General features: G+C 37.6%; 1 protein-coding gene across 3 annotated transcripts in view; it reads right to left on the bottom strand.

Annotated features, from left to right (window-relative positions):
* taok3a (TAO kinase 3a) overlaps window positions 1-15434 on the bottom strand; it is a 154863-nt gene that overhangs the window by 32946 nt on the left and 106483 nt on the right. For 2 of the 3 annotated variants that reach the window (XM_078554018.1, XM_078554019.1), the window contains 3 exons: window positions 14089-14256; window positions 7269-7406; window positions 408-644 (listed from right to left, as the gene is read on the bottom strand). In XM_078554018.1, the coding sequence (XP_078410144.1) occupies window positions 408-644; window positions 7269-7406; window positions 14089-14256 (543 nt within the window). Of the gene's footprint in view, window positions 1-407; window positions 645-7268; window positions 7407-11003; window positions 11208-14088; window positions 14257-15434 lie in introns of all 3 variants that reach the window. The other variant, XM_078554017.1, reaches the window with a different exon arrangement.

The raw sequence follows: 15434 nt of genomic DNA, 5'->3' as shown, positions 1-15434 counted from the left end.
TTGGTGTTCTGCATTATAAACTTTCATTCCCCAATCTTAAAAATAAGCTTTACATCTCTACAGCATTTGTAGCTTTTAGTGTAACAAGGTTGACAAGGTTATGGACAGTGATGCCTGATCAAGCGCACTTGAGAAAAAGTAAATTCCCACTGCATAATTTCACAGCATAATTCATTTTGGTCAGTCTTGAAAGGGTCAACTATACCCACTGATGTTTAGGTGCAAGAATAAAGCCATGCCATTTTCAACAATTCCAAAAGTCTCTCTTTAAAAAAATGACCATAGGTCCATGCAACACAACGGAGGGAGTTTTGAACTGTCTAGGTGTTTACATGGCTCCCATCACTTCCTATTCCCCTTTATTGATGCCATTTTAAGTTTTCTTCTCAAACCCTGCCATAACGTACCTCTTTTTCCATAGAAATCTGATGTTTCTTTGCTAATTTCTCCAGTTCAATAGATGCATTGTTACATTGGGTCTCTACTTCCTTCTCCAACTTAAGACGATGTTCATCCATCTCAGCCTTCAGCTTATTCTCTAAAGCCATCAGCTGCTTCTGGTGCTGTCTTCGCATCCGCTTGTAGCCCGACATCTGTTCACGTAATTCGTTTTCCTGTTCATGCTCATGGATCTGTCTTGTAACCTTTTATCAAAAATATGATAATGAGATGACCAATTACATCTATTAAAAATAAAGTATGTCATAAAAATTGAACATTTTTGGTTAGGTTACTTTGTTTAATAGATTCTTTCTTGCAGGCATTCACACAGGTTTAAGTAAAATTATTGCTAGCTGTTTCTGCAAACTGTTGAAAATGTACATTACAGTCTGATTAATATCCATACCACTGTGAAAGCCAGAGACATCATGACGTCGTTGACATACACGACTTAAACATGGATGGGCACCAATCTAACAGGTCATTCATAGCATTTGGCAAAGATAGAGGGATCAAGGCCACCCATTCATTTCAAACTATTCTATATTATTGCAGTTCTTTGGAGAATTTGGTTTGATTGATTGTCAATCTGAGGCACAGGTAGAAATCAACTTTGAGAAGGGGCACAATTTTTGTTGTTACCTCTTATATAGATACCTTAATGAGAGTTCCGCATTGTGGACTAATGTTTGCCTGCCTGTGCTCAATTTGCCAGTCTAAAGATAGCAGAGATTGAGTGAAATAATTTTGACCAAATAAGTGAGAGACTGTTTCAAGGATCACATTAAAGGTCAGCATAGAAGAATCTTCATTATTTTCTCCTCCACATTGTCAAACAACAAACTTTTTAAAGTAATTTAAGTTGGGCTGTTTGTAATGAAAACTGTTCTTTTACCTGTTCAATGCTTAACAAATCTGACAATTGGTCTATAGATTCCACCTTACAAGACAAGATCACATATCAGATATATATAAAAACCAGTAAGCTTGAGTACAGTAGCAACCGCTTTCTTAACTCCAGCATCTTGCCATATTTAATCAGATACAGGGCAAATAAATGCATACTCTGGATTCATGGATGCCAAACCTGCTTATAGGAGTGACCACTGTACTGATCCAATGGTGTATCTAGTCTGAAAATGCCAAAGTTTAATAGCTTCCTCTTCAAGCATATGGATCCATCCTGTAATGTGCTACCAAGTAGTAAATTATTCTAAAGTGGGCACTAATTTAAAATGAAAATCGGACTGCTTTTTAAACAACATTGCATACCTTACTGGAGGTCACATTTCCAATTTTAAGAGTAATATCTATACAAGTTTAAAAAGAGGCTATGGATCACAACAAACAAATTCCATGCACACTTTCTCAATAGAAGTTCTAGCCAAAATACTATAAAAGACTAGCATTACATTTTGGGTCCCAGGCCAGCGTTGCTCATAGTCCCATGACATAAACAATGCTCTCACATTTACCTTCCAATTTGCTAACTTTAGGCCATTAGACATTTAAAAATTGCCTGCCACAGTGATTTTTATATCTACATAAACTGGGTAACATTGCACAAGGGGAGGTACCACCAAGTGTAAAACAGCAACTAGGACTCAAACATATATGCCTCCATGCATTAATGTTTATTCCTCCAGAATTACTTACCCATCTTGGTTCAGTGGTAATATTCTCACCTGATTCAAATCCCAAGGACAATTTTAAAATTTTGTTCATGGGATATGGGCGTCACTGGCCAGGCCAGCATTTATTGCCTATCCATAACTGCCCTTGGGGAGGTGAGCTGCCTTCTCAAACTGCTGAATTGGAAGCGCAGAAGTTAGTTTCAAACTATGGGGAAACAAACTTGCATTCTAGCACACGTCTGCATCCTTTCATGCAACTCTGGATCAAATGACTGCCACAGGCATCGAGGCTTTCTGACATCACCATATTCGAATGTCAAAAACATGACAATGGTGTGGCAACCATGACATGGTTCCCCCTGAATACTTAAGTCAATCAGCTCAACTCTACAATGTGGAAGATACCAATTACAAAGAATTCTACTGGTCCAACTTGCTTAATTTCAAGTTAAATGCATTCAACCACAAGGTGGCGCCAACCCCCAGTTTTGTCACAATACTATATTCAGCTTTATTTATCTCTATATGGGTATATTCGTATTACAACATATGGTGAGCTTATGCGTCTTGCATACTAATCTGACATTAAAATAACTAAGTTCTTGGTGGTTACCATTGACTAGAAATTGAACTGGACTAGCCATATAAATACTGTGGCTACAAGAACAGGTCAGAGACTAGGAATCCTTCAGTAACTCACCTCCTGACTCCCCAAAGCCTGTCCACCATCTGCAAGGCACAAGTCAGGTGTGTGATGGAATACGCTCCAATTGCCTGGATGAGTGAAGCTCCAACAACACTCAAGAAGCTCAACACCATCCAGGACAAAGCAGCCCGCTTGATTGGCACCCTATCCACAAACATTCATTCACTCCCTCCACCACCAACGAACGCATTGTGGCAGCAGTGTGTACCATCTACAAGATGCACTGCAGCAACTCACCAACATATCTTTGGCACCTTCCATGTGCTAGAATGCAACTTCTACCACCTAGGACAAGAACAGCAGAAGCATGGGAACACTACCAATAGCAAGTTCCTCTCCAAGCCATACACCATCCTGACTTGGAACTACACCGTTGTTCCTTCACTATCTTGAAACTCCCTTCCTAACAGCACTGTGGGTGTACCTACACCACATCAACTGCAGCAGTTCAAGGCAGCAGCTCGCCATCACCCTCTCAAGGGCAATTAAGGATGGGCAAAAAATGCTGGCCTTGCCAGTGGCGCCTACATCACTTGAAGGAACAAAAAAAGTTTGCTCATTTTTCTATTTTCCTTTTTGTGCACCGTATGGTACGTGAATTCAGAAAAATAGTAGGAAAATAAATCATTTTTAAAGCGCAGTCACAGGGCTGGGGAGGGAAACATACTGTTCGCCCCCAGCCCCTTAACTAGAAAGTCAGTCGGAAACCAACCTTGAGGAAAATGTCTGTCGCACAGCAATAACATAATGCGGGTGGCAACAAGGAAAGTGTGGGCCTGATAGGCTGGCAGCTCTTGTCCCAGCAACGTCAGAGCTCAGTAGTGGGCGGTGCCAGGGCTACAGGCAGGTCCATGATGAAAACCCCAATATATCTCAGACTCAGGTAAGTCAGAGGCATTGGGTGGGCAGGGATTGGGTACTTTATGGAAGAGCGCACAGGGAAGGGAGTGCGAGTTTTGTAGTGCAGAGTGGGAGGAAGGAAGGAGGTACCATCTTGTAGGAGGACCACCAAATTTGGGGAGTCAGGTGGTGAGTTACTCACTGCAGGATTCTTAGCCTCTGACCTGCTCTTGTAGTCACAGTATATATTATGGCTAATCCAGTTCAGTTTCTGGTCAATAGTAACCCCCAGGTTGATAGTGGGGATTCAGCGATGGTAATGCCATTGAATGTCCAAGGAGCAATGGTTAGATTTTCTCTTGTTGGAGATGGTCATTGCCCAGCACTTGTGTGGCACGAATGTTACTTACCACTTGTCAGCCCAAGCCTGGTTATTGTCCAGGTCTTGCTGCATTTGGACATGGACTGCTTCAGTATCTGAGGAGTCGCAAATGGTGCTGAACATTGTGCAATCATCAGCGAACATCCCCACTTCTGACCTTATGAAGAAAGGAAGGTAATTGATGAAGCAGCTGAAGGTGATTGGGCCTAGGACACTACCCTGAGGATTGAAATGATTGACCTCCAACAACCACAGCCATCTTCCTTTGTGTTGCACATGGCTCCAACCAGCAGAGTTTTCTCCCCGATTCTCACTGACTCCAGTTTTGCTAGGGCTCCCTGATGCCATACTCAAATGCTGCTTTGATGTCAAGGCCAGTCAGTTTCACCTCACTCCCCTTCCTTCCTACCTTTTAAAGGAAAGGTTTTTTGAAGAACGGACTGCCCACTCCTGCCTGCTTGCCTAAACTAGTTATGTTATGGGGTGGGCAGTGTAATATTGCAGTCAATTAGCTTGTAAACAAGCTTAACTGACCCCTAATTATTTATTTACATATGGCAGGCAGGCTGCCCATCCGCATAACACCACCACTACACCCCCCACAACCCCCTGACCTATTCAGGACAGCTCGGAGTTGGTAGGCTAGCCACCCCTCATATTTTATGTCCCCATCCTGCCCAAAACATGCCCAGCATAAAATCCAGCCCACTGTTATATAATGAATATTATATTTGCTTAAAAATAGGCATACAATGTTCACTAGGGTGCTTACAAGTCAGTTGAATTATTCTACCAAAAAATGCTGCATGTAAATTGTATCCTTCCATTCTCATTATGTTCATAAGGATAAGATTAGGTAAGCAGGGAGACGGGAAACAACAATCCAAAACTTAAAAAAGGTGAGAAAAGATCGACAAGTGATTTTAACAGGCTGAGTTTTAAGAAATATTCCCATTTTAAACATGTTACACCTGCTCAAAGTAATGCAGTTCAAATTATTCTGGATGGATAATCAAATTGTATTTCCCTCAATGATGTATTTTAACTAGCTCTCAACTAGACTAATGGCAAGTGAACAACTGAGTATCAAATGTGAATATGAAAAACTGGAAGTCGTCTGTCCCCATCTTTCAGGAATAATCATCAGCGGATTAATAAGAACAGTTGCAACAACAGTCTTGGCAGAACTCAACAGCCAGACTGTCATCAGCTTTATTTTACCCACCCTAAATCTCCAAGTAAAATTTGTATAAAATTTCTAGTCCTGGAGTAGTTCTGATTCACAATTTTGGAACAATGCAAAGTGTGAAAGACTAGCAAATTGCAAAAATCTCGGGCTATAACATTTTGAGATTTAATATATTCTGAGGAAATATAACAGAGGGAAGGTACAAGCAGTGAATGTAGAGGAAGTTAAAGTGAAACTAAAAATATAGACCAATATCAGAGCAAAACCTTAATGTATTTAGTTGTTTTTCTTGCTCTAATCTGTATCCTATATGGAAATATACAATGCAATACTTGAAACAGCACAGTTAGGAAAAAAATGGGTCAATAGTTGTGTGACAGAGCTAATTCTGTCTTCATGCATACAGCTAGCCAATATGGTTAGGTCTGCTGGACACAAGGGTTTCCCATTTTGAATTTGAAACTATTAACATTTATTAACATAATTACTCAAGCCAACCCAACTAGTAGAAAAGCAAATATAAAAGAGACAAGTTGACAAGACAAGAATGATGGGTACACCTAATTTCTTAAAAGTCAATAGTATACAGCATGAATATCTTGATGAAGAGGTGAAAACAGTATAGTTGTATTGAAAAAACAAACTGTTTTAAAATAGGTGGATAAAATGGGTGAAGCTAAAATTTCCCAGCATAAAAAGGGAAAGATTTTCCTCTACACCACCATGTTTGTAAAAGCTCATTGAGGCAGAATCCCTCACTGCAAAATTAGAACATAAGCTGTTCATATTATTTCATTCATTGATTTTAACAAGCAAAACATTGTGAGAAGTCTAATTCTGTAAAAAGGGTTTCTGCTGCACTGAACTTTGACATTCAGCACTAAAAAGGAAAATCCATCTTTCCCAAAGTGCTTCCCCCACAAGAAAGCTAGATTTTTAAAGAGCGGCAATATATTTTCAGTCATTCGTAAATCTACTGTGGAAGACTTCAGCTACCGGGACTGAGGTGACTCAAGTGCTCAGACTACAAATTTCACAAGCCCCTGCTGGAACTACTAACAATTAAACTGAAATCGAACACTTCTGCACACACCATTTCCTTAATGCACCAGCATATTCAAAATCACAATCACATGAAATGCTCCCAACAGTAGTGACTAATAGAAGATGCAATATGTATGTCTGAAACAAGTGAAGTTTTAAAACTTCCACCTGAAACAAAAATCAGAATATGAAACCAGATGTATCATGATATATACAAACACAAGCATTAAAACAATACACTGATTGGGCTATACTTTTCACCTATACCTACAGCCTCAAATTGCTATTTAAAACATGTTTTTTTAATATATATATATATATATTATATATATATATACATAGCAATAGGTTTTCTCCAGAACTGACATACTGCTACTCCTAGAGCAACCAACCTGTAAATTTAATTTAAAAAGAAATCACAACAGAACGCAAATCAATTTGAGGACCAGAGTGCACTTAAAGCTAAAATCCTTTGCTTAAAATGTCTTGAAATGAAATATTTTTCAACTCTGAATATTTAATTCAGCAAAAAAACAATTTTACTGCAATTCAGTCCACATTAGCCACTCACATTCTTAAGGCTCACAAGTAGGACCTGGAATAAAATGTTTTGTAAGTTAGCATTACAGGGCCTTCCTTCAACATTGAATGGTAACCTGGACATATATATATAAAACATGCATATACATTAAAATGCGGTATACTCTCTTTCAGGCTCACGTTTGTTACATTAGAGACAGCCATCTCACTGCTTCAACAGATTACCTATTAGAGATTACATTAAGTCTCTGCAACCATAAATCCTCTAAACATTTAGTACATCTTAAATCTGAGACTCGGCTACATTCATTTAAGCATTTCAAAACATTTAAATAAAGACAAAAACCTCTCAGACCTTTTATTATATGAATAAAATCTGCCTTACAATTAGTGAAAGAAGAAATCATGCCTTGACTCAAAAAAATTTAAATGCGATTAACTAGCCTAAATGGTCACTGGAGGAAAAAAAATCCTTCGTTTTACATTACTTACCAGAGATGCTGTTCTGATTGTAGCAAAATGCTCTCGGTTCTTAAGGAGAGAGGCCTGACTATGGAGAGATGGTGTAGGCCGCAGATCAGGCCTGATGTCTTTCTGGCCTGCTTCATCCCTTATGAATACATGATCCTGCTGAAATGGGATAAAACAATATAACGTCAAACTGTGTGCTTTCCCTGCTGGATATCTGTCTATTACCTCTGCTTCTTTTGCAAGCACTGTATGAAATGCATAGTTAGCTGTACCAGTCACTGCAGCTGAACAGTGAGATGAATAACCAACACATTGCAGGAGAGGAGTCAGCTGATCAGTAGTGGGATGCTTCTTGAATCTCTGGCAGACCTTCAGCAGCAAAAATATTTTGCAACACTAAAGCTTATTTGATTATTTGAGCAAAATGTGTATATAAATTGATATTATTAATATTTATTTAATGTTTTGACATTTAAATCAACATAAAACTGGCAACATAAGAAATGGATGACAAATTATACATTTGTTATCTGCTTCAGTATGCACACAAATTCTGTTATCACAAAGCAATTATAAAATAATATCAGTGCTTTTGGTGTAATTATTTTCAAACTACTGGTTTTTGATTTTAAATTGCATGTAGGCAAGTACCTTCGAGTCCTTAATGATAAGGAATATTATAGATTCGATGCACCTTGTCACCATTATTACAATTCTCCTTGAAATACTTAATTCAACTGACTGGATCCATAAGAAAAGCAAATAAAAGAACTAGAAACAAGTTTAATAAGCATCAGCAAAAATGTTTTTGCAGTACAAGCTTTCTGATAGAGAAAATAGTTGCCAAAGCTGACAATGGGAACTTGATATACAAAAAGTTTGTTTAAATGTTCACTATACTGAATTTTAAGAAACTCAAGATGACAAACGCCACAATTAGGTTGAAATCTTCATGCAGTATTACACGTCATTTATGACCATGTATTTTAACTACAAAACTTTAAAAACAATTCAATTTTTAATTATTGTATAAAATTGAAATATTGAACACATGTTATTGGATGTGGCTCAAAACTTATTATCAACCACACTCTTGGAGCTTATTGATTTTTCCTGATTTAAGGAGTCCCCAACCCACCCAACACTTATCCCTGCCAATGGCACTCTTAATCAGCAAATTTGCTGGAATTGGATGGATGCTCTCACCGTCATTCTGCACCTACACAGGTAACTCCAGATAGATGCAAAGTAGCATTTCACAGCCCATGTACTGCAACTCCAGATCTACCTTTGCGATCATGCTTTAAATTAAGTTCTGAACAAAACCCCAAAATTACAATCATTGTAAGTAAAATTGTGGCAAATTTAAAAATTGAAGAACTCGCCGCATGAGCCACTTCCTTAAATAACAAGAAAAACAGTTGCTCCAAACTTCGATTTGTATTTTGGATGCATGGAAATGGAAGTAACCATGCAACTCTATTTTTCACAACAGATTTAGAATAGCTTCACAAAACAGAATTCAGAGAACTGAATTCCATAATTCCAACTACTGGAAGTATTGAGGGAGAAAATGATATACTTTATACGAAAATGATATACTTTATACTAGATAGGATTAATGTCTAATGAGGAGTTTTAATGTTAAATTTGGTTTTAATAATTTTAAGATTTATATTTCCTGCAATCAGTAATATTGATAAATGTATTGTTGCCACTTTAACATGGGAATACCATAAATGAATAACCCCATGGGAAAAGTTAGAATCCATTAAAATTCAATACTTGTGATAAATCTAGTAGAAGAATACCTTCAATTAGTATGACCAGTTTGGCATAGCACCAAGGAAATAGATTTTCTCAATATTTTTTGGGGTGTTGCAAGTTGACTGTTTCAAAGAAAGTCATATTTGTAGGTTAAGGCAACATGCATATTTCAAAGCTAACCAGACTGGACAATTAGCCAAACTTTTTATCATAACTTTCCCTAACTCCCTTGTTCCATACGTTGCAAATTCAAGACAGCAGTGCAAACAAATGAAAGGAGTCAATATGCTTATATCTGCTCTCCTTTTAATGCAACTCATTGAATCAATAATAAAGTAATTACTACTTAAAACATGAAACCTTAACTTTTAAAAATCGTAATAATATAGCACTTAAGGAGGGGAAGGGGAAGTGTGAGAAAGGGAGACCCATGGGTCATGGGGTAAAGCGGAGACAGGAGTGCAAGAAAGACTGATCAGAGTGAGAGACACGGTGGGAATAGCATGAGGAAGAGACATGACAGGAGGAGGAGGGGGAGCAAGACAGAGACCCAGGAGGGAAGTGCAGAGTCAGAGAGATAGAATTGCTCGAGAAAGAAAGGCTGGGGCGAGAGAGAGATTGGCTCCATCAAGATCCTTTGGAATTCCAATTGTATTGTACATTGATAACCAAAAATACTTTTACATATAACTACATAGATTTAGGTATCAGTAGTTCATTTTTAGTTTAGAAAGGCATTTCATCAGAAGGGTCAAAGTTATCATTTCACTAACTTCACTTAATTCTTCAACAGTGTCCACCACCCTTTGCATATTTTTAGCTTTGCTGTAACCTTTTGTTGATTGGACTAATTACAAAGCAGTAATTTGAATGAAGTTAACTGCGTAATAAACTGCATAGGAAAAGCTCAAGTTAACCCGTTAAAATCTGAAACCAATTAATTATACACATCTCAAATAAACAATTTTTAAAAAACAAATGGTATGCATCATTCTCAAATCGGTGGGTAGAGTTTACACACTGGGTGCAATCAGCAATCCAGGTGAAATTTGTGTCCGCTTTGAGAAGTGCTTTCTTCTTGATTTTCCCACACAAATTCATTGGCAAAGTGAGTGTTTGGTGCTATGCAAACAGCACAATCATGCAATGTTTAAAAATGTAATTTAAAAACTGATAAATTTTACGAGTGGTTTGATAGTTCAGCCGAAAATGAATTAGCCATAAAAAAGCATTTACAATCATAGTGCCAATCTTGTGAGTAACCAGGTTTTAAATTGAAAATGACTTAAATACACAGACTGATGTGCTAGTTATATTGGAGTACAGTAGACAGCTTCTTTGTAATATTTTACATTCAAAAGCTTTTAAAGCATACCTATGTCCACGTATTCAAGAACCAGCTTAGTTAAAAATGAATTGCCTGGAAAGTCCACAAATGAGTGAAATTAATGCAAACTCTTAATGGAGATTAATTCATCCTGAGGGTGTGGCGAGTTATTGGTCCCATATGTTTTTTTTTTAAAACCAGTGCAAAAGATTACAGAAACTTGATCAGTGCTGATGTTAATTTGGACTTCAAATCCTTAGAATGTTACTCAGATTTTGGGCAAACAATGCCAAAAAAACCAACACACTGGAGTGGAAACCCTAGCCTCAGATCTGTAGACCACAACCGGGGTGACTCTCTGCAGGGTTTCTCCCATTTGCCCACCAGCCTGGGGTTCTATGGCTCTTACACTGAACTTTTAGTGGACAATTGGGCTAAGCCCCACTATGGAATTTCATCCCTATGAGTTTACAAAAAACAAAATGGGTGATTGTGTTCTGTTGATCTGAAGTTATTTATATGAAGTTTAGAATAAATGTATTCTAGGTTTCCATGAAGCTTGACTTCTTGATGTTTCTGGTAAAGATTTAACAACTTTATTCTACACATTTGCAGAGCACTTCAGAGTGGCAACATTTCCAGACACAAAACTGCAAACCTACCTTTCTGTGGATGACGGAGACATTAGACTGCAAGGTGTTATCACCATCATGCATCATGGCGATCTCTGAGCTATCATCAAAGACTTCATGCAGACTGTTAACACTGCTATTCTGGCTGCCTGTGCTGATCGACATACTAGGAATGGACTGATTACTTCCCAGGCTATCTACTTTACTACCTAAGCCTGCGCCATGCTCACTGTCCTGCAAGATAGAGGAAAGCAATGTTAGTGTAAGTAACCATGCATTAGTGTTATCATGCATTTAGAAATCACATGCACTGAATAGTATTTCTCATTATTACAAGGAAGTTAAAACGTTAACTATCTGGTAATTCAAATAGGATTATGCAGTTAGAGCAAGTAAGCACAACCCAATCTGCCAAGATCCAAGAGGGATTGAATGTGAATAATGGTCTATTTGTAATAATCAGAGGTTTAAACATTATAGTGGACTGGAATCGGGGTTTCTGCAAGGTCAAAAAATTTTGGTGGATGCTTCCAGTGAAAAATTAGACACGGTTTGGGGTGGGGGAGCAGATAAAGGCCCATCACCTTCCATTTAAAAAAAAGTGTCATCACTAAAGGGGAAGGAGAAAACGTATTTTTGCCAATTTACTTTATATATGTCCTAAACCTCATTCACCTCAAACTGCTCCCTTCATCAGCATAGTTTATGTGTAGTTTACCCTCGTTTTATGCAACTCAAAATGTTTTGCAGATATAATCCAAAGATTAGAAGGATCTCTGTCATTATATTGCTCCAATGCTTGAACATTTTTAACCATCCAAGCTAGCGTAGCAAAAATAGTTGATATACTCATTATACATGACTGAAATTTTTGTGACAACTGTACTGTCATTAAGGAGTCTTGCTTAAAAAGTAAACTTGTCCAATTGTACAGAAGTGCAAGAACCCCATCTTAAGGGTCAGCAGCCCTCATTTGGGGTGACAGTAAATCTACTATTAGTTTCAATATTTGCAAGTGAGGAGGAGTAAATGAAAAATAGGCTGAACACTCACTTCTGATCAATAATCTGAAAACCTTAGTGGGAATAACATATATAATTTCAGGTAAGGGTGAAGCCAAGCTCAACAGAAATGCTCAAACAGGAGATGCCCATCAGTGGTCAGACCCTGTAGAATTTCAGCCTAGAATGTGCCCCTTAAGGAAAGAAAACTATGGTAGTGGGAGGAGAAAGGGATGCATTTTATAAACACTACTGTTAATTGGCTGCAATAATGTAAACTGAAAGGGCATTCAAATATCCAGTTTTGAAACATCTGAACATTTATTGTAGTAACTTACAATATACACTAGGAAATCCATTAAAATATTGTCCTGTTTTGACAATATTAATAAAATATACTTCAAATGCATGTATGGTATAGCAGAGATACCTATGAGTTCACATTTCTAAGACAAAGGAAACTTTTAAACATTGGAAGCAGCGTAGAGAAGAGCCATCGGGCTGAATCCTGGTGTTAACCTGTTCTTATGAAAATTTTTTTCAACATTCAAAAGGAGGCACCCGAGAAGTATTCATTAGAACAGGCTGGGAAAGGTAAATTTAAAATATTACTTTAAAATACATGGCAAGTAGGACAAGTGATTCAAACTAAAAGGCAAATTTAGATTGCAACGAGCACCTTCTTCACACAACGATGAACTGGAATGATTTCCTAGCCGTAGTGAAGGTAAATACTCCAGAATCACTTATTAAATAAATGGATGCTGCAATGCAGGTGGGGCAAGAGGAAGAAAGGGGTCTTTTGGGGTTTTTGAGTGGATGAATTAAGATGGGCCAACTGGTCTTTCATATTCATAATTATCTTGTGACTATGTAAAAGAACCAATTTAACTATATGCAATTCATTACCAATCTTAACAGATGACTTTCTAGAAGTTATTTAAAGGAGGGCGAGCTGGACAACATTGAATGCATTTGCACATAGCAGCTTTTAGAAATTTTGATTCAAGTACTGACAAATTTTTTTTTTCAATAAAACTCTAAACAACACATTGATAATTGTTCAAGTTTATTCCAAGTTAAGTAAAGAAATCTTTCCCCCTTCTTGTCTTCTGACTCTGGACTCCACTTGGAAACATAACTTGTGCTAAGGTGTCTGATTTCATAGACTGATGATATTTGCCCAAGCAAATTTTCTTCATTTGAAAGGCTAAATGGTCTGTGGTGCTAAGCCATTTGATCAGATAGGTGCAACACAGGTGAGACTGATATCTTTTCTCAGATGTCCACATAAATGCAGATTCTGGCTTGGAACACTCAATAACAAATCGGCAGCTGATATTGTACCTAGATTTCCTACACCAAAGAGGTTGAGACCAATTCAAGTATCCCCCACTATCTTCCCAGCTAAAACTTAAGGGTGAAACCTATTCTTTCTTGGTATACATGGCTTAGTACTACAGCAGTAAAATACCCACAGAACTATCAAGAATATAAAAACATTACACCCTTGGCACCTACTGTTCATTAGCCTCACCCTCAGTTTGCAAAACTGTGCATATGCATCCAATGCGTTGTAAATAAAAAGTACAACTCAAAAGTTTGACAATTCCTTTAGTCGCCAGTAGTCTGAATTTTGACACGCTGACACAATGCTGTCATGGAGCTCCTAAGATAGTTTATCTGATAAGTGTACTTGAATAGTGCACTGATAAGCTACACAAGTCATAAGGTCCTAGTTCATCTTTCCGAGTTAGGTGATTGACCTCAGCTGACATAGCACTTCGGTACTGACATTGGCTTAAATGTCCACTGACGGGACAGGATGGGGGAATAGCAAAAAAAGATCAGAAGTCAGAGGTTCTAATAATTCCTGTGAAAAAGCATGCAGATCAGCCTCAGCTGTGATGCCCTTCACAAATATTGCTACAACTCAGTGTTTTCAGTTTACACATGAAGAATGACCATTTGAGTCAGTTACCAGAGAACTGCCGACAGGTCAGGAATGTGCAAAAGGAAGAAAATTAAAGAATGACTGCAAGGCAAAACATTTGGCTTCTTTACTCAGTTATTTAGATTTTAATCTATCACTTTAGCCACCTAATTTATCTTACCTCCTCTTCCTCCTGTGATTCTGTTGTTGGTCCATTGCGAGTTTCTTGAAAAAGAATCTTTTTCATTTTTCTATATTGAAGATTATCCAGCTCGCGAACGGCATCTTTTGTTCTTGCAATAAGGTCACAAAGAACTCTTTGTGGATGCTCCCGGCGAACAAAATCATGCTGAAAAGACAGACATAGCAAATTATCAATGTCCAAAAGTCGAATCAAAATCTGTGCATGCTGATTATCTATATTATCTATTGAATATAAGAGAATATAACGCTGGAAAAAAGACCAGTTTGTGAAGCAAACACTTGTGCAGTGTAAATGATAATGGTATTGTGATTTGTACACCAAAGTAATCTCAATGCAACTAAGCAACTGAACACATTTTCAATGTTTGTAGCAGGATTTTTATTCTCATTAAGCATCCTTGAGATATTCTTCATGGACTATATGGTAGATTACAAGAAATGTGTACTTTCCAGCCAGTGCTAGGAGCAAATTATCCAGTAAGACTGTTATTAGAATACTTATGGACTCACGTAGGTTACCTGTATGCATTCCTGAAGAGGATGTTTGGACAACCTATCTATGCTACAAATGCACCATTCCATTCTCCAAAATCGAAAACATGAACCAGAATGTTAACACTATATAAAATCTGTACATGTCCCAAGCAAACAGGAAATTTAAATTCATCAGCCCATTAGCACTTAAGAATATTTAAAGATTCATCAGTTACATTCTTTCCAGCATCAAGTCAGATCATTTTCCATTTTTATTAATTCCAAAATTGGCTACTTGTGTGGTTTGAGAGAGAAAAGACAAATAGTTTAGCAGTTAGGCTCATCTATCGAATTTAGATTCTTATTTTCCAAGTAACATGTGACCTCATTTTTCATGTAATACCTCAATTAGATCCAGGCACGAGAGGTGGAAGGATATATACAGAGAATTCAAAAATAACAAAAAGAAAATGATGAACATTGCAGGACAGCAGGCAGGTGATTGTTTGGTGAGTAATGGTTTTATTTTTCTCTAAGCTAGGGAAGTGAGTTAAACTCAGCTAATAGTTAAGATAACAGCAAGTTATCGTTAATAACTTGAAACCAGAGAACTATATAAAAATTAGTTAATAACAAAAATCTAAAATAATTGATAACCAAAAGTCTAAGTTTATTCTTGGTAAAGGTCACAGAATCATAGAATTGTTACAGCGCAGGAGTCCATTTGTCCATCGTGTCTGCACCGAATGTTTGTTGGCAGTGCAATATTTAAGGCACAGCAGGGTCGATCCCATTGAATATGTATCCTGTCCTGGGTAGGAATTCCAGGATGTTTCTCGTGTCCAGGAC

The sequence above is a fragment of the Cetorhinus maximus genome, chromosome 12 (assembly GCF_964194155.1).
Source record: "Cetorhinus maximus chromosome 12, sCetMax3.hap1.1, whole genome shotgun sequence".
NCBI classification, from domain to species: Eukaryota; Metazoa; Chordata; class Chondrichthyes; order Lamniformes; family Cetorhinidae; genus Cetorhinus; species Cetorhinus maximus.
This window is presented reverse-complemented; position numbering and strand designations above follow the sequence as displayed.